Raw genomic sequence first — 20,478 nt, forward strand, 5'->3', positions numbered from 1 at the left:
TGGGAAAAGGCCCTTGCCTGACACACTTGATGTAATCCCTAGAACCCATAGTTGGAGAGAACCGTTTCCCCAAAGTTGTCTTCTTATCTCCATACGCCAAGGCACGTTCATGAGCAAACATAGACATGATAAAATAAATGGTTTTAAAAGACTAAGTTAACTTTATATTTTCTCTAAAACTATTTCTCAGAATCATTGATATTGTTACTTAAGAAATCCTTCACAAGACACTGGACTTTGGTCTCCCAGCTTCCACCCCTGGAATGCCTGGATTATGGGTCTCTGGGCAAACAGCGTGCTTTTATGAATGTGGAGCTGGGGGTGGAATCCGGGGCCTCTAGCATGCTAGGGTGGCCACCTACCAACTGTAAAGGAGAATCCACTAAGCGAAAAGATAAAATATGTAATAAATCAATTGATAGGTGTTCAATGTAGTACTTTGTTTTCTTTTTCATGACCGTTAACAATTTATTAAAAAGAGACAGGAAAGACATGCATGTCATTCCAGCACTTGAATCCTGAGGGAGGATGATCCAAAGAGCCTGAGGAAACCACGTTATCAAGGCTCTCTACCTGTGAAAAAATAGCCCCACAATAACTAAAACGATGGCATGAAAAGTACATATAAATGTCTGTGATCTCTCACAGGCAAATGCTTAGTAAAAGACTTGTACTTACCTGGTAGGTTAGTAACAAGCTGACCTCTGATGAAATCATCTACTTCGTCTGGTTGCAGGTGGTACTGCCCATCTGGCTTTGCTTTTCTAGTTGCCATTCTAGCAAGAAGTATATTAGAACCTACGAAATTGAAAGAGGAAAAAGTACTCAAGAAATAACCAAAATTATTTCTTAAAATTACATAAAGAGAGACACATAAAAAGACAAATATAAAATTTCATAAAAAGATTGTCATTCACCCATCTTAAAATGATGAAAACTAATTCAGTTTTGATAAATTTAAACAAGGTATATATCCCAGGATTTGGCCAATAGGTTGCTGAATAGAGGTGTTCCTTTATTTTAAAGCAAGTATTTCAATGTTTATTCCTCATGCAGACCAGAGAAAACAGCCCTGATCTTACAGGAGAAGGGCTAGGCTGGGTGTGGTGACTCATGTAAATAATTTTAATACTCTGGAGGCTTAAGTAGCCCACTGGTTATGAATCTGAAGCCAGCATGGGCTACAGTGAGGCTACCTGTCTCAAATTCCCTCCCACTCAGAAGTGTGGCAGACTTAGAGAAAAACTAAAGCTAAAATAAAATCCAGTTAAATCTCCAACCCCTGGAGGAAACAGGTTAACACACAATGGAAACAAAACTCCCAAAGCAAACATCGATATAAGAGAAGGCTTTTAAAGTCTTCAAAGCGGAGGTGAAAGCCAGAAATGAAAACTGTGATAGAAACATGGCCCACGGACATCAATATGGCTTAATATGGTGTGGCACAGACCATGGGCGTCCTCATGGACAACTGCATGGCCCTCGATGGTAACATGGGAAACAGACATCTACACAGTCCCAGGCCATGTTGATGTGGGTGGCCTTGGAGGCTGCCTGAGGTCATGTTGATGTCTGTAGTCTGTGCTGCCTATAAGAACTATCTCTGGGTTCCTGGTTCTGCAGCAGCTGGGGACCATGTTGAAGTCCAGACCTGTGTTGTCACTGGAGGCTATTCGGTTATCTGTGGTCTGTGCTGCTGCCACCACCAGCACCATATTGGTGTACTTGGCCTGTACTGCCCTGAAGGCCATGTTGCTGCAGAAGGCTATGATGGTGTCCATGATCTGTACTGCTGAGTCAATGGCAAGTGCTGACGCCAGAAGCCCATGATCTGTACCCCTGCTGAATGCAAAGGACAAGGGAGCTACTTGTGCAGTGGCATCCATGACCAAAGACTCACAGTTGAAAAACAGGGACAACCCCTACCCGCACCTCCCCACCCCAAAGTGACGGCCTAGAAAGGAAACCATCAAAGAACTCTTCAATAAAATTGTGATAAGGATGTTGAAGTGTAGCTCTCCATAACTGAGGGAATCTGGCAGGGGTCATACAGGGCAAGTCTGACTTCCTTAAAGGGCTGGCTACTGGGAGACTGACCATGTTCCAGTGGATATACAGGCAACACAACACAAACTAGGGGAAGACCTGGGAGGATTAGAAGTGAGTGTTATCTGGTACAGGATGTGAAATCCCTCAAATAATCTATGTTAGGGAAAAAAAGAAAATGATGGCAGAGATATAGTCAGGCACCATAAACAGCAGAGGGCATGGGTCTACAGAAGGGCTGTTGGAGGCTGAAGTTTGACTGACTAGATGTATAGTCTCAGGTAAGCTTTTCCATGAGTGAAACACCAAGATACCGGGGAAGTCCTGCGTTAACAACATAGGTAAGAATCATGTAATAACATATTTTCCTAGGCTATATATATACTGGCTCTTGTAAGAAAGTTCAAGTTTCGGAAAGTCATACCAAAATGCTCAAAGTGGTGAATTTAGGGTGAGAGAGACAAAGACAGGAGTGAATTAACAAATGGCATTTTAGTTTGAATTCCATCCTTGAACTGAAAATATATTACACAATCACTTGTAGATTAGAAATATGATTAAAAACAAGGAATTACAACTGTGTCTGACACTGAAGTACAGAGGATGGTAGAAGAAAGGCTGATAGGGACTTGTAGGACAACAGTAGGGAGTCTGGGAGGAATAATGGCAATGTATTCATCTGTTTTAATTTTCAGTATTCTGATTCTGTGATGTTTCACATCTTAAAAATATTGCTGGAAGATGTACTCGCTTGGTGCAATACTGGGAATGAATGCTATAGGGGTCAAACACTGCTCTCTGATTACATGTGATGCCTGCTCCACAGGACAGGATTCTAAATCTTTATACATCCCATAGCTGGGCAGGCCACAGACCAGGTGCATATTAGACTATACACACCCAGTATTCTTTTGCTAAATGGGCATATTGTCAAACTACTTGTCACAAATATTTATGTTTACACATAAATTATTTTTTGCTACTCTCAAGCTTGGTCAAAGAAGTTTCTTTCTATAGTGGGCAGTGGTAAATAAAGAGACTTACTTGGTTGGAACTACCAAGGATAAGTGGCTGCTGAGTGCTCAGCCCAGTTTTACAAAGTTGTTCTTTCTTCTGCTTTGTGACACCCTAGTAGTTCCCAGTGCTTCAGCAGCATGTTTGTTACCTCCATCTCTAAATGTAAATCACTGGTTCTTTCTCTCACAAACCCCCATCTCCATGATTTCAGGTTGGTCTATATTCTCCCCTGCCTCAAATTAATGTAGGATTAACCTATCTATGATGTCACTGAGTTGCCAATCTAAATCCTATTGATTCAAAAGACAAGGGCTTAAGGGAAAAAGAGTTTATGAATGAGAATGTTGGAATCAGCTGGAAACAGCAGCATGCTTAGAAAGCTTTATTAATTATTTTTCAAGTTTGCAGGACAGAGTGTGAAGCGTTCTACCTGAGAGCATGGTAAGACAGGGTTTCCTGGTAGACAGTTTGGAACAGGCTTAGATAAGTAGGAAAAAGTGGCACAGAAAGCCTACGCATTTCAATTCTAAATGGTACAGCATAAAGTCAACATAAGGAGGACAGGTGTGGGCAACAGCTGAATAAACGAAAGGCAGAATGGAGAGGAGGAAGTAGTCACCACTGCAGAGGACATGTGAGGTACCCAGAAAGCAAAGGAAGAGAAGACTAAAGCTGAGCTTCAAGTTCTAAGCTATGAACCTGTTTTTAAGGTACAGTTTCTGTTCAAAGTTGAGGAAAACAAGAATTGAAAGTTAATCTAACTCTCCTTTCTTGAAAACCAAGAATGATTCTAACTTCCTTAATGAAAAAATATTCTACTACTAACACTTTACTTCCATTTCCAACAATTTTAAGTTATTGCACATCTGTAAGCAATGCTAAAAGGTCAAAAAAAAAAAAACCCCACTTCTGCAACAAGTAGTAAGTTATTAAAATTCCTTTAAGTTAAGGGATAGTAAAGGATTCCAAACTGAGTAAAAACAAGTCCATAACAAGTCAGATACTAACCAATTCCAACAGAGGCAGCACATTTAGTCTTGTCTTTGATCTCCATTCGGAGGGCAGTTGCAAATTCATCAGGAGTAAGTTTAGTCTCTGCAAGGATGTCAGTAATGTCCAGTAAGGCTTCATCACAACTGACAGCTTCAATGCTGTGTGTGTAGCTATCAATACAAAGCAAAGACAATGAATACCTAAGGTCTGCTCTGGGAGACATTAAATGTTACAAAAAAAGACAAGGCGTTTTTATTGAAAAACAACAAAAACATACTTTTAAACTTTAATAACGCATCCAAAGGGCCATTATTTAGTTATCTAACTTTTAACTACAAAGTTAATTAGTATTCCAATTTCATACTAAAACTATAACTGCTGAAATGACTTACTAAAAATTCTCTTGTATATACAAATAGCTACAAAGTGGTAAATGGATCACAGGTACCAAAATATCTAAGAAAATTTCAAACATGGCTTATCAGAAACCTTTATGAACAGAAGTTTACACACTGATGTTCAAGAACTACTGTTTAGCTAAAAGCAAAATACCACCATTAAATATCTAATAACTATTATAATCCCTGAGATGCTGTAGGACAAAGGAACCATAGAACACAATCAGACCAGAGATAGCTGAAGAGGTCTCAAAATCACTGTCTCAATCCACTTGATACACACCTTTTGGTAGGTTATAAATCATATTTATTAATCCAATAAACAAATGCTACTCAGACTAAAAATTTAACAAAGGTTTTAGCGTTCTTTTGTTTTTATTTTTAAAATAAAGACAATGAGTTTTTCTGAGAACAGAAACATCCAACTAAAGTGATCACACACTGAAAGTAGAACTGGCCCTAGCTCTCTCTCAATTATTTAGTCCCCAGGCACAACCTACTCCACTAGTGTAACCGAGAAAACAGCAGCACCTCTATTAGCCTATTCCCAGCCCTCCTTTAGATGCTATCAATGCCCTCAGCTTTTAAACAGCATTTCAACATATTTACAACATGGTAACGCCCAAAGTACTGCACTTGCATTAAGAATAGTTGTGACTGGGGCTGGAGAGATGGCTCAGTGATTAAGAGCATTGCCTGCTCTTCCAAAGGTCATGAGTTCAATTCCCTGCAACCACATGCATAGATGGTGGCTCACAACCATCTATAATGGGATCTGTCGCCCTCTTCTGGCCTACAGACACACACAGAGACAGAATATTGTATACATAATAAAATAAATAAAAATAAATAAAAAAAATAATAGTTGTGACTGATAGGTAACTGAAATCTTTCCTTATACATTTTTTTTCTCCATTATTAAAACAGTTTCCACAAAGGCAGGGACTGGAATTTTTTCTTTTGATGAGACTAGCAGAAACAAGCAGCTACATGAACACACTGGTTAAGAGTGTTCAGAATAAAGTTTAACAAACAAACAAAAACAAAAAGGCAGGCCTACACGGGTGGGTCTGCACCAGGACCTCTGTATATATATTACAGTTTTCAGTTTAGAATTTTTATAGGACTCCGATCCTCATGCATGCTCTTGGGCTCTTTTCCTACTGTTGGTTTGCCTTATCCAATTTCAACGGAATGGTTTTTGCTTGCCTTACTATATTTTATTTTGCTATGTTTGTTATCTCCTAGAAGCCTATACTTTTCTAATGAGAGACGGAAGGGGAACGGATCCAGAGAGTGGACTGAAGAGGAACGGGGCGTCTAGAGGGAGGGGAAACAGTAAACAGGATATATAGTATGAGAAACAGTCTACTTTCAATTGGGGGGTGGGCAGTCAGAAGTGAAGTCAGAGGCAGGTATGTGCTCACTCTTGTGTCTTAAGGGTGTTGGCAGGGCTCTTGGACCAATGTCCTTACATTTTCACCAGAGCAGGCCTGAGTTGGGGATTTACATCACTTAAGACTTTTTCAATTTACAGAATTAAGTACTTGTGAGAAAGACCTCTTCTAGCCCTTTACACAGAAACTACATGACTGACTTTAGAGCATGTACATGCTACTACATTACTTTTATTTTTTTTAATACTGCCTTAGTATCTTAAAAGCCTATACCAAAAAAGAAATCCTTTTTTCCTCAAGCTAACTAACCAACCATTGTAAAACAATTACCAGAGACTTACTTTTATAAAAAATAATTTTTTGATATGCTTAAAACTTTTAAGATGAACCATGCACAAAATTCAAGTCCAAATGGATCAAAGACCTCAACATAAAGCCAGCCACACTGAACCTCATAGAAGAGAAAGTGGGAAGCACACTTGAACGCATTGGCACAGGAGACCAATTCCTAAATATAACTCCAGTAGCACAGACACTGAGAAAAACAGTAAATGGGACCTCCTGAGACTGAAAAGCTTCTGTAAAGCAAAGGACACAGTCAATAAGACAAAATGACAGCCTACAGAATGGGAAAAGATCTTCACTAACACCACATCAGACAGAAGTCTGATCTCCAAAACATACAAAGAACTCAAGAAATTGGTCATCAAAAGAACAAATAATCCAATAAAAAAAAAAAAAAGGAGTACAGACTTAAACAGAATTCTCAACAGAGGAATCTAAAAAAGCTGAAAGGCACTTAGGGAAATGTTCAACATCTTTAGTCATCAGAGAAATGCAAATCAAAACAACTCTGAGATTTCATCTTACACCTGTAAGAATGGCCAAGATCAAAAACACTAATGACAACTTATGCTGGAGAGGTTGTGGGGAAAAGGGAACACTCCTGCATTGCTGATGGGATTCTGGTACAACCCCTTTAGATGTCAATTTAGCGATTTGTCAGAAAATTAGGAAAACAACCTTCCTCAAGACCCATAATACCACTTTTGAGTATATATCCAAAGGATGCTGAATCGTGCCACAAGGGCATGAGCGTTGAATGTTCATAGCAGCATTGTTTGTCATAGCCAGAACCTAGAAACAACCTAAATGCCCCTCTACCAACCGAAGAATGGATAAGGAAAATGTGGTACATTTACACAATGGAGTACTATACAGCAGAAAAAATAACGACATCTTGAATTTTGCAGGCAAATGGATGGAGCTATATAACATTATTTTGAGTGAGATAACCCAGACCCAGAAAGACAATTATCATATGTACTCACTCATACGTGCTTTTTAAACATAAAGCAAAGAAAACCAGCCCACAAATCACAATCCCAGAGGACCTAGAAAACAATGAGGACCCTAGGAGAGACATACATGGATCTAATCTACATGGGAAGTAAAAAAAGATCTCCTGAGTAAATTGGGAGCATGGGGGATTTGGCAGAAGGTTGAAGGGGAGGGGAGAGGCAGGGAGGGGAGCAGAGAAAATGTAGAGCTCAATAAAAATCAATAAAAAAGAAAGAAAAGAAAAAAATTTAAGATGAAAAAAGATTTTTAAATGCTTCTCTGTCATTGGCTCATTAGTTTTAAATTTATTCAGCTACAATTCAGGGGCTTTCCTCCATTAACCTTGCTGGTATTAAAATTCTGGGATACAGAGCACCCTATTACACCTCATTCTGTGAACTCTAATTTTAAACAAATTATAATTCAAATGTAATTAAAGAGAAGAACCAAGTGAAACAAAAACAACAAAATAACCAAATTCTTCGTCTATCTGGTTTCATGGGAAAGAAAATCACGTCCATACACAGATTTCACCTCACAATCAGAAGCACTTGAACACTGATGGAATGCAAATTTTTCCTTGAGACTAAACTCCCAATACTGAAGCTTCATAAAGAAAGGCAGTTATCAAATTAGCAGATGGAGAAAAAGGATCACAGGAAAGACAAAACCCACTGACTCTCAAAATGCTAAAGAAAACTGGACTCTCTTAGGAGTCAATCAAAGGAGAAAAAGCAATGAACATGAGAGTATTATACACAATACCTTGCCAATGTTTCATACATTGCTTGGGCAACTTCCTTGTATGCATGAAAATCATATGGAACAGCTTGCAGATTAGGACATAACTGTTTAGCATGCCCAAAAAACATTCCGTTCTTAATGCCAAATTGTCTATAAAAAAAAAAAAAGAAAATACAGTAGAGATTACATCAGGAAGTCTTAAGCTGACAACCAAATAGCAGGTATGTTTGATTTCCCCATGCCACTAATATGCAATTTCCATGTAACTCCTCCTCTCGTTAGGGGTTAACAATAGGCATTAGGATAATTTACAAGTCTGCTGTCCCCCCAACAGAAAACAATACAATTGTCTTACTACAGTAAATGACATCTCTTTTGTCTATAGATAAACACTTCTAAAACTTGACCTCTGGCCCCTTTGCAGAGATGCCAGCATGCCATATGCTGGTGATATCACAACCACCACAGAGCAGGAATGTGCTGTCAAAATGCTTTTCTTCTTCTAACACGTGGCACAGTTTAGCCAGGGCTCATCCCCCAAAGACAAAGAATATGAACGAAAGAACTACACAAAACAGTGCTATGTGACAAACAGACAAAATGTACTCATCCTATTACCACCCAATTCCCAATTGACCAATTCCAATGCTCCTCAAGTGGCTCCGCAGTGGTTGAGATGCCAACAGCATTGTATGGTAGGACATCACTCTGGGCAGGAGCCAGGGTTCCAGAACTTTGAGGGACCTAATTGAAAATGGTAAATTTTAAATCTACTGTGTGTCTCAATGCCCCACATTACCTTTGATATTTGGAGCATTCAGCATAAAACTACAATTATGGAATTATACATAATTAGTAAAATTCCATTTTATCACTCTGTAAAGAATCAAGAAAAAATATCACAGTAAAAACACAAGCAAAAAAAAAGTAATGTTTCACCAGATTACACAATATTACATAGAATGATCACGGTTATTCCATACACCCATTCAGTAATATTCACCAAGTATGGACTTAATTGGAGGTACATTGCTTAAGAAACAGATACAATTATCTCTTGGCCTCTTGCCTACGATCAGTGAATAAGCAGTCTTCTATTAGTACTCTAACCTTGAGATTGCCAGTGAGAACTACAAAGAATTAAGAAACCTCAAGTTAATTGAGAGGTAAATACAAAGCTATAAGCACTTTTTCATGTAAACAAAAGTAATGAACTATTTCAGTATCAAGTGTCAAATGGGCAGAGTATCTAGTAAAAAGCAAACAATGTTAGGAAAGGAAGCCATGACGTGACAGTAAAGGCAGCTGAAAAAGCTAGCTACATGCAGTTACATCATCAAGCATTCTGTAAGATGCTAAGTGTGTCCCACAAACAGACCTCAAGATGCTTTGTCAGCATGTCCTTACATCTACTCAGAATGACCTGAGTTAGTCAGCAGGCCTTAATAAACCAATGCTTATCCATACACGGAGAAGTACCAATACAGTAGTTTAGATAAGTATATGGGAACATTAGAAATTTTTTCCCCTAAAGTTTAGCTTTGAAAAAGGGTAAAATTTTGGTAAAATAATTATAAAATATGTAAGTTCAATATTCAAATTAAAAAAACCCAGTCTAAAAGGCACATGTTACAATGATCCTACAAATGTTCTTTTTCATTTCCTTTTTAAAAATTCAATATATAAAAAAATTTCAAAGATGTTACTTAGAAAAATATGCTATTTATACTTAGGTACTCAAGCAACTTTCACAAAGGAAATATTCTATGCATTGCTGAGGATGGAAATTCTGATCCACTTGCTTCCATCTTTCAAGTGTTGGACAATGCAGGTGCTGCCACCACACCCAGGTTTTGCTATGTTTAAGGATCTGACCCAGGGCCTTGTGCAGGCTGGGCAAGCATTCTTCCAACTGAGCTACATCTCCCATCACAGCAGAGAGTCTAAGGCCACTGGACACCATAAAGAAGTTGTGAACAAAAAAAACAAACCCAGGAAGTCTTCCCATAACTAAGGGAAAAATACATTTTCCGTAAGTAGATGTATGTTCAGAAAATTAGGATTTATTTCACAGAAAATAAACCAATAAGGACAATCACAAAAGAAGTCTGCCAAGTGTCATAATGCACAGTGAAACTGCAGCGCCTACGTAGTGGCAGAAGCAAGAGGATTCTGAGGGCAAGCTGGGATACAGAAAAGTTCTAGACCAGTTGAGCTATATAATGATACTCTATCATAAAACAAACCCTGAAGTGGTTTGATTTTAACAGAATGACTCATGTGTTCCTCCTAACTAAAATCCATACAGAGTGAGTTATCAAAGCTGTATTTTTAAATTTGTGCTACAAAATAGAATTAATGTCCCATTTTAAAGTACACAGTACACATTTTTATTGCAATATGCTTCACTAAGATAAAACTTTTTTTTCTTTTTGTTTTTTGAGATAGGGTTTCTCTGTGTAGCTTTGGTGCCTGCCAAGCTCTTGTAGACAGACTGGCCTCGAACTAACAAGAGATCTGACTGCCTGTGCCTTCCAAGTGCGTGAGCCACCACCACCCGGCATAGACAAAACTCTTTAGGGTGGGATTAAACAATATAAAAAGAAAAAAGCACCAAGTCACTATTGATGTTCATTCAATATAATACATATCATAAATCTATATCATTAAGTAACAGAAAAAGGTTCTTATAAAAGCATATTAAAAATTCTTTTTCACTTTAGAGGGGTAAATTTGAGATACGGCCTTGAATGTAGAGAATGTACACCCTCGAATCAACAGGATGTACATCCTTGAATGTAGCAGAAAATAACACTGAACTCTTTTTCCTGCCTCTGATTCCCACGTGTGAGAATTACCATCTCTTACCACCGTATCTGTGGCTTAAGAATAAAAATTTCATTTTCTTCACCATAACTATCTTCTCATCACGTATAACACGTGCTCTCTATAGTGTGTCCAGTAATCTCTATGGACACATCCAGTGTCGAGAGATGTCCACCACCTAGTCACATTTCATTCTTTGTAACTTCACTACTGTCTATGTCAAGTTCATCACTGCATACAACTAGACCATCTCCATAATCTATAACTCTAATCTCAAACATTTCTGATAAAATTATTAAATTTGGTTAGAAAAGGGGTAAGAAATTGTTTTGAAGACATGCATTGTAAAAAGCATTCTAGAAAATAGAAAATGACAAAAAAAAAGGTGATTGTACAGACATGGGTTTACTTGGCTTTGGTTCTCAAGCTCATTTTCATCTTTTTACTCAAATCTGAACTAAACATGTACTATTTAACTAGCACTTATGTATCTTGCCACAAACTACTTTGTGCTAATCTACTGTAACCCTATTATTTTGATCTTCAGCACAGTAGTCGCCACCTGTGGGTCAATACAAATATAGCATCAAACAGAGACCAGTAAGTTCAGAGAACTACCAGAATTGAGACCACACCTATTTGGGACAAAACCTTGGGACTTCCATCCAGCATTCATCTTTGAAGTAGCTGGTGTTTGTTGACAAAGACCCTAAAAAGGCCCAAGTTCTCCCTTTACCAACTAGCAAGGACGCACTCCTGGGCACTGTCACAACTGTCTACCTATTAGTTGCCAGGTTACATTTAATACACTCTATACACTAAGCTTTGAACTGCCTATGTTAAGAACACTGCCAACAATCCTAATTCATCTCTATTGCACTTTACTACTTTAGAAAGGTAAGTTTCATATTTTTGGCCACATTATCAATTGACAATAGTAAAACAGTTTTGTTTATGATAAAAGTAAACTTAGTGAGTTTACATTTGACATAGCATAAAATAGGTAAGAATAGAACATGCTTTATATTTATGCATGTTTGAATAATTTATTTTAGTAAAATAGCATTTTAATAAAATTACAAGAATTTTAAAAAACTACTAACTACACTATGTTGAGCTCAAATATTTTATGTTCAGATCAGATTTCCTGAAGTACCCCCAAACTTAAAAATACTGAAAAATTTAAATAATTCAACACCTTTCCCCACAATTATTGAATATATATCATAGATACATGAGTGCTCACTAAATTATAAAGGTGAAAGTGTCTGAGTTCAATTACTGAAAAAGAAAAAAAAGATTCCTCTAATGAGTAGTTATTACTCCTACTTTTATAACTATTTTTTAAATTTTCATTCATTACAATTATGTAGATGATGTGTATATGTAGGCATACAAGCCTTGGTATGCCTGTGGATGCTGGAGGACAATTCTGAGGAGCCAATTTCTCTTCTTTATATGAATTTCTACAGATTGAATTTAGGCCATCACACTTGTGGGGCCCCTTAACCACTGAGCTGTCTCATTGGCCCTTACATAATTTCCGACATGTAAGGAGCACGAGTGTAGTCCTCTCATTAAAAAGGCAGATCTGATTATGGTTTCAGACTGAGAGATAATTGCCTACACAAAAGTTAGTGGTAACAAATTTACACATTCTTACTAAGTTGAAGTGAGAATGTCTGATAGAAGGAAATTTATGATTTAAAAGGTAATCAAGTTTCCACTTAATTTTATTTTCGTGTGTTTTCTTGAATGTATGCCTGTGCACCACATGTGCGCCTTGTGTTCACAAGGACCAGAAGAACTGGATTTCCTGGAACTGTAGTTATGAACAGGTGTGAACTACCATGTGGGTGTCAGAAATTGAACCTTAGTCTTCTGCAAGAACAACTGCTCTTAACTGCAGAGCCATCTCTCCCAGCAATTACCGGTTTTAAAACGTAAAAAATTTTTCTTACGTGTAGCAAGGAAAGACTAAATTACTAAGGTCTGTCAACACCAGTTAAAAAAAAAAATCTAACTTTTATTTTTATGCCTAAAAAACAATAAAAATGACAATGCCTAATTTCTTTTTGTTTCCATTGCAGGATCTATCATGAGGAACTATTACATTATTTAAAATTATTATCATGGTAATGTAAATGAAGGGACTCGCTAAAAATATTTCTTTTCATAATACATATCTAATATGTTGAAATCATAGGCTTGACTTACAAGACAAAGTATATAAGAATAATTAACTATTCATTGAGAACTAGAACTCACTTAGCTTCTACATACCTGGCTTCATAACTACAAGAAGCAATTTCAGCTTTTGATAAAACAGAATCAATTCCATTTGTTTGTGTAGATTCTGGATTCTCCCATACTGATGAATCTGGTATATCTGCTTTAAAATAAAATTATTACATTTATAATTTATTTTTCTTAATTTTTATCAAAGAAATGTTTTCTATTATTTTAAGATGCCAAGTGTTTAAAAAGTTCCAAACACCTATTTGAATTGGTATTATTTCTATATTTAGTACAAAACTATTAAAATTATTTTTTGCATTATATTCTTCAGCAACAGTCAGATAAAACATAAAATAAATTCAAAGTATTCTGTTTTAATAAACGTAAAATATTCTGTTATCCTGTAAAGCACAGTCGTTCAGGGTAGATAAGGATGAAAGTGATCAGGGAAATAAACTCCCAACCCTGCTTTTGGAGAATTTTGTACCTCACTGTAATGGAAAAAGGTTAACAGAAAATACAAGATTCTTGGAATGATTTTTGTTATTTTCTAAGAGAACTATCTAAGGAACTTAAAACTAATTTTGTCAAAGAGAAATCAAATTTCTGCCAGCCATGTGATTAAACAATAACTTAGTAATCCTTTTTAGAATTGGTTTCTTGTTCCTCAAATTTAGAAATTAAGCCAGTGTAACTGGATGATCTTATCTATATATGACATACATATAGACATACACGTGCACAAATAATTCGTATATATTATGTAAATATATCTCCATATACTATAAAGATGGTTCATATTAAACTTCAAGGTTTTTCTTTTAAACACATCAGGTAAAAACAGCCTCAAGCATTATTTTCTACTTTTAACAATTGTAATTTCAATTTAAAAAACAAACTTGAGCTCAATTATAATCAATAGTAACTGCTTTACAGAATTAGGTAATTCTTGCCTCAACAGAACAACAGTTCACCAACATTTCTAATATCCAAATCAACTTTGCAATTTCACCAAGCATATAAAAGTACATGCCCTAGAGAGCCTATTGACTACAGGACACCTGAAGCATAATGAGATTTACTAATAATTGAGAAGTAGATGAGTAAAGTTTTGGTCATACATCTTTGGAGAATACTATTAGGTTAAAGATAAAGTTTGCTTTTTCTGAACTTAATAAAAAAAAAAAACCTCAACATTCTTAAAACACAATCTCAGCCATGTCTCTACTCTATAAACAACATAGTTAGTAAAGCAAGACCTAAACCTATCAATAGTTAATTCCAAAAAAACATATACCATAACAAGACAAAGCTAACAAACTCAGTACCTCTTTTCCATTCATTTGAGAGTCTCAATGCTCCATGAAAAAACAGCCAACCTATTGTACCACCAGGAAAACACAACACAGTATTTGGCTTTATAGGCTACAATAACTCTTCCTTATCTGACTAACTACCATGAACATTTTCACCCAATATGCAAACCAAACAATTATTTCCAGATTCTAGCACCTATACACGAACACCATGAATACAAGCCAAACTCAGAACTGGTATCTTGGTGGGAGTTAAATGCTACTTGCATCTAAAAATAAAAACAAGAATATGCAATGCAAGCTATGATTTCTGGTCAAATGTAAGTAATATAGGCCACTCTCTTACAAACTCAAGACAGAAAGTGAGTAGATTATTCAATGTTTCTGCAACAGTCCATTATCTAATCTGTAAGAGTTTAAGGATTGTCAGTAACAGACCAACAGAGGTGCCACTAACCAAAGACCACAGCCACAGTCTGCTTTCTTTCCAAGTTATAACCACGAATTATGCTTTGAAAGGAAGTTACATGACCCTTATATTTGAAGGACTATTTAGCCTAAGCGTCTCATTTGGAAATTACAGATAGCTCATGTTTGAAGTGAGAACAGAGTGTGGTCCATGCGCCCCCAATGCCCTGGCCTGAGAGGCAGCACCGTGGTGTTCCTCTTCACTGGGCTGGCTGACCTGTTCCACAGTGCAGCAGAGTGCGTGGGTCTCTCCAACAGCGGAGTGAGTTGCTTCATGTGAGATTCAGGGAAATGCAGGGACACACTGTCCTCACTGGAGGGCAAAGTAGAGAACTGCTGATCAAAACTTGACAAACTAGACGGGCACATGGAGAATGTGGAGGAACGGTTGGAGAAATCAGAGGCCAGGACACAAGTCTGTGAAAAAGAAATCGCTGAGAATAAATCTATGACTAATACGATTTTTTCAACTGTTGCTCTTTAGAATGAAAACTGAAGCTGTTGAAGGGATAGAAACATCTGCATCCTGGGAGTCCAGGAAGGGGTAAAAGGCCCCTACCATGAAGTGCAGAGCTTAAATGGTTCTGAATGAAATCATCAATGAGATGATTCAGGAAACAGCTCACAAAGGAAGTCACAGACGGATGAAATGCCCTGGTTACACTGACTTAGTTTCTGAATATAAGGAACAAGAAATCAGTTTCCAAAAGACTAAGATGCTTCTTTTTGTTGTAGTATCTGCCTAACCTAACCACACAAGTCAAAATATTAGAACTGATTTTTACAAAGCTAGTACGTAAACGTCAAAGAGTCTAGCTTCTAAACTGACCTTTAGTACTTTCATTTTTGGTACTATGTCTAATAATGGCCCGGAGAAAGAGAGATCAGGAAAAGTGGAACAAAGGCATTGGAAAACAAGTTCTTCTGGGCACAGGTCTGGCTGTAATCTTACTAAAAGACAATTCTTTTATGTTCAGAAAATATTTTTATAAGCTCCAAATGAGTCAAAGGGCTTAAGAAAAAAGAGTATCATCAAGTTAAAATAAGAGTATCAAGGTAATATAGTCACTTTTACTAAGGAGAGGAAAATCTGTTTTGTCGATTTTCAATGCCAAGTGGAACTTAAACATTTCCTCTAATACTTGGCTTCTGGAGTAACACCCATAGAAGTGAAGGAGATATGAATTTTAAAAAGCTGCTAAAATACTATGAAAATCTGGTGGCTACAAAGATGAAGATAATTAAGTAACCAAAGAAAATATTCTGCTGCAAAATCATGTATGACCAGACAGTGATGGAAGGCAAGACAAAAGAAGACAAGCTCCCTGTTACTTTCAAAGAACAAGCGCCTGCCAAGGTAAAAATCTAGATGCAGACTGCTTAAATAAGCAGCAGGCTTAGATTCTACCCAACAGAATCTGAGCAAAATGGAAGTTAGAAACGCCACCAAATATACTCATCTGGGATATTTTTGTTTTGATAGTTGTTCGCTAAGTATTCAATGTGACAAGGACTGTGATTTCCTTCAGCTACGTATTTCTTGGTTTCTCTAGAACTCAAAGTTTTATCTTTTTAATAATACCACAAAGAAAATACAGAAAACTTTTATAAAACTTCACTTAAGAAACTAACCACAGACCATGAAGCGAAGCCTCAAAAAGTGCAGTAAGTTACCCCACGATCTACTGACACAAAACACGAGAATCTCAAAAATATCTGAGAACATTTAACAACTAATAAAAGCCATAGGAAACCTGAGAAATGGCAACATCTAAAAAGTAAATGTCTACCATTACCCTTTCCAATGACCACTGTGTAAACAGATGATCACAATCAACAAGAAGACTAATTCCAGAAAAGAAATCCAGATGTCCAGACTCTACTCTTGCTTCGTTAGCATCCGTATGTCCAATGTTTTCTATCTGACAATCAGGGAACTGAAGTGACTGGGATAAACCAAACTAGATCCTTCCTACTGAGCTCTAGGTTTCTCTTCTGGTTAATGTTTTCCTAAGACAATTTTTTTCTATTGTGTTTTCACAAGATATTCCACAAGGAAACCAATCAATGTGAAAGACTTTTCTTTTTTTTTTTTACTTTGGAACTTTAAGGCAGGGACAATCTAAAAATAAAAAAAGATCTTATTATTATGACGAGAATAATTTTCCAAGATAGCTATGAAAATGTTTCTTTTAATAAACAAATTTAATCAAATAAGGAATAGTCTGGCTGGCCTTTAGATTATGATTCTAATAGAGGTCTGTCTTCTTTCTTAATTCAGGGTTTCCCTGCTCTCTAGGCTTCCCTTGAAAGCATCAGTTGTCCACTACCATCTCCCAAATGCTGGTATTAGATACACTGTGCCTAGCTTTAAATTCTAACAACACTGAAGAAGATAAAGTTCAGGGTCTTCACTGTAACATAAGCCAAATGGCTAATACTTCAAGTCCAGATGAAAGTTTCTATAAAACAATCATGACTTTCATTCCCAATCTAGCAGATTTAATCACTGTTTTAAAATTCACACCTGACTGAGTTCCAGGAACACCACCATCCAGTTTCAGAAAACCAAACAATAAACCATTTAGATTCAGGTTTTGGTTTGATTCAAGTTGTCACTAGCATCCTTAAAACCTTCAAACTCGTAAAGAGCTAATTATTCTAATTCTGTTGTTACTTCTAAAACACCAATACCAACAGTAATATCCAGTAGTCATCCATAGGAGCATTATGGCTTCAAAGAACTCATTTGTACCTGCTTTTCCTTTCATGATTTTATTCTGGTAATATTGCCACTCCAGCTGGGGGTTAGCACCAGGACGTAAAGGCGCCCTTCCTGTGCCTCTGTTACTTGTAACAGCCACTGGTTTTCCTGTGAGAAAAAGAATGAATTGTTTTCTAAGTTCAAAAGAATGTTAAGAACATGGAATAGAAGTTTTTCATGGGATTTTAATTACATTAATTTTTTTCCTTTAATTACTTAGGTATTAAATCTTGAAGAAGCTGTAATATACCCACGACCATCTAGTATCATCTAAGGTTTTCAGTTAGCCCCCAAAAGGGATAATTTCAGTGACTTTTTTTTTTTTAAAGACCCCAAGTCTCTCTAAGTAGTTCTGAAATCCTCTATGTAGACCAGGCTGGCCATGAACTCACAAAGATCCACCTGCCTCTGAAAGGCTGGGATTAAAGGCTTGTGCCACCAAGCCTGGCCCTAGTGACATTTTTAATAAACTGACTGAACCTAAAAGCAACAATCAGTTATTCATGACTTTTGATTTCTTACAATGAAAATAGGCAACTCAGATCCCAGGTTCAGATTGTAGGGGTGGACAATGGAAGGCAAACTATAAACAGAATTTTATAGTTCTGGCATAAATAGGATCAACATCTGTACTTGTTTTAATTTTATTTATTTATTTATTTGGTTTTTCGAGACAGGGTTTCTCTGTGGTTTTGGAGCCTGTCCTGGAACTAACTCTTGTAGACCAGGCTGGCCTCAAACTCAGAGATCCGCCTGCCTCTGCCTCCCAAGTGCTGGGATTAAAGGAGTGTGCCACCACCGCCCAGCTTGTTTTAGTTTTAATGCAAAAGAAATAAATAAAAGATTCATGCATAGCTATCGAAATATTATAAATAACCAAATGGAATTTCCAGTTCCCAGCTTTAGATGTTTACTTCCATCAAGGAGGAGTTATTTGAACAGGAGAAATAACTCAAAGTCTAAAGAATACCACAAAATTCCAGGTAACAATAAAAAAGGGGGGGAAATATCCAGAGATCCCCCCCCATCTATGCAAGATAAAAGAGCCTTAGTTTAAGATATTCTTCTCTGCAGATTTCAACTTCTATCAGAGGTTTTCTAATTTCCCTATACCTGATAATGGAGTTCTGACAATTTGTTAGAACTGATCTAAACAAGGAAAATCAAAATATTTTTCAAAGAACACTTTGTTATCAATTAATACATATATCAATATATATTCATAACAATGTATCAATTTTCTTAAAACAAACAAGAATACAGACCTTTGAGATCTGGTCTATTTCGTATACCCACTGACACAAAGAAGCAATCCATATCAACATGCATTACACAGCTCTGATGTCTGGGTGAGCTCAATACTGACATATTGCCTAGAAGGAAAAAGAGAATATTCAAACCCAAAACTATTATCGTTAAAAACAAGTCTAGTTAATTGTAAAAATCATATTTAAGAAAATGGCATCTTAAGACAACACAGAATACACTATGGAACACCTCTGTACCACCTCAATAGACAAATTTCAATTCCTCTAGTTTTCTAACCTAATTTTAAATCAAGTCTAACAATACCATGGTATCATTCTACTTTGTAATAGTCTTATCTTAAAATCATGATTTATTAGATACATCTATAATTATTTGAACCATTTTGGTGCCTACAGTTACTTAGGTTACATGGAGCTAAGTAGCCTTTGACGAGCTCCAATTCCCACATTCTACAAACATATTTAATGGAACAACAATTACAGCGGCTACTACTACCCAGTGCTCTTCATAGGTGTGAGGATATAAAAGGTTTACAGGGGTTAATCTAAATACTCAAAGCATTATGGGTAGAAATTCCTGTCACACCGACCTTTTACAGATTAGTAATTAAGTCTCACAACCAGAGAGCACCCAAGCTAGGATTTAAACCCAGTATGATTTCCCAAACTCTTACATTATCATGCTGCACTTCTAAATAGACGTGCTGCAAATAGTCATCTACAAAACAAAAACCTACATACAAAAGGAATTTTCTTACACCATTAGATGTTACTAGTACGGCAGCATGTTTATTACTTTATGGAAATGAAAATAAATATTATCTCATAAGGATGATTAATAGCTTCGAATAACCTAAAATGCACTTGTTAAGGGTTATTATAACCCAACAATTAGGATAGTATTATACTTTAAATAACATTATTACTATTGCTCATCCTGGTACTCCAAAATGGAAGAGTGCCTAAATCTAAGAACGGCAGGCTTGCAAACAGTTCTGATCTCAGAGAATATTCTTTATGATAGGTTTTTTTTTTTTTAAAAAAAACTTACTCCTTAGCAATTGTGCTACTTCACATATTAACTCATCACTATGTGCAAGGCACTGAATCTTTCTTCATATTGTCTTTAAGCAGACAACTCAGAAGCTGGACATCACTTGATTCCTATCATTCCTCTTGCAAAGAGGAAACAGATAAGAAAGGCAAATATCAATGCATGTTCCTGCTGCAGAAATTAGCAGAGTAAGGATTTAGATTCAGGCTAAGCAATATAATTCAAACCCTTGCTCTTCCTTGCTATCCTCTATGCTACATTCAGAAAGATTTATCAAGTAGGTTTTCATAAGCACAATCTTTCTTTACCAGTTCTAGGTATCAAATTTAGGGCCTTGCACATGTTAGGCAAACAACAATCACAATTCTACGGTATAAAAATATCATGAGCATAAGGTAAGCAACCAAAAACAATATTAAATAGTCAAGAGATACAGACTATATAAACCAAATACCTACCAAATGTTTTCTTACAACATAAGTTTATGAATTTATTCCCATTAATGGACCTAATTCATAAAGGTATTTTAAAGCTTTCAAAATAAAGTGACCTTCAGGTTATAAGGATCAAGACATACATAATCTAACACCTAAGACATTCTGAAATAT

The 20,478-nt window shown here is 36.5% G+C and overlaps 1 protein-coding gene across 5 annotated transcripts in view; it reads right to left on the minus strand.

Annotated features, from left to right (window-relative positions):
- Positions 1–20,478, minus strand: part of Rev1 (REV1, DNA directed polymerase) — a 70,463-nt gene that overhangs the window by 11,821 nt on the left and 38,164 nt on the right. The window contains exons 7-12 of one of the 5 annotated variants that reach the window (XM_005359957.2): positions 18,814–18,921; positions 17,540–17,656; positions 13,046–13,151; positions 7,958–8,086; positions 4,072–4,226; positions 679–798 (exon numbers count right to left, since the gene is read on the minus strand). In XM_005359957.2, coding sequence (XP_005360014.1) covers positions 679–798; positions 4,072–4,226; positions 7,958–8,086; positions 13,046–13,151; positions 17,540–17,656; positions 18,814–18,921 — 735 coding nt within the window. Of the gene's footprint in view, positions 1–678; positions 799–4,071; positions 4,227–7,957; positions 8,087–8,554; positions 8,629–13,045; positions 13,155–15,001; positions 15,169–17,539; positions 17,657–18,813; positions 18,922–20,478 lie in introns of those variants that run through there. The other 4 variants (XM_005359956.2, XM_026785742.1, XM_026785743.1 and 1 more) reach the window with 4 other exon arrangements.

Source organism: Microtus ochrogaster, linkage group LG2, assembly GCF_000317375.1.
Source record: "Microtus ochrogaster isolate Prairie Vole_2 linkage group LG2, MicOch1.0, whole genome shotgun sequence".
Lineage (NCBI taxonomy): Eukaryota > Metazoa > Chordata > Mammalia > Rodentia > Cricetidae > Microtus > Microtus ochrogaster.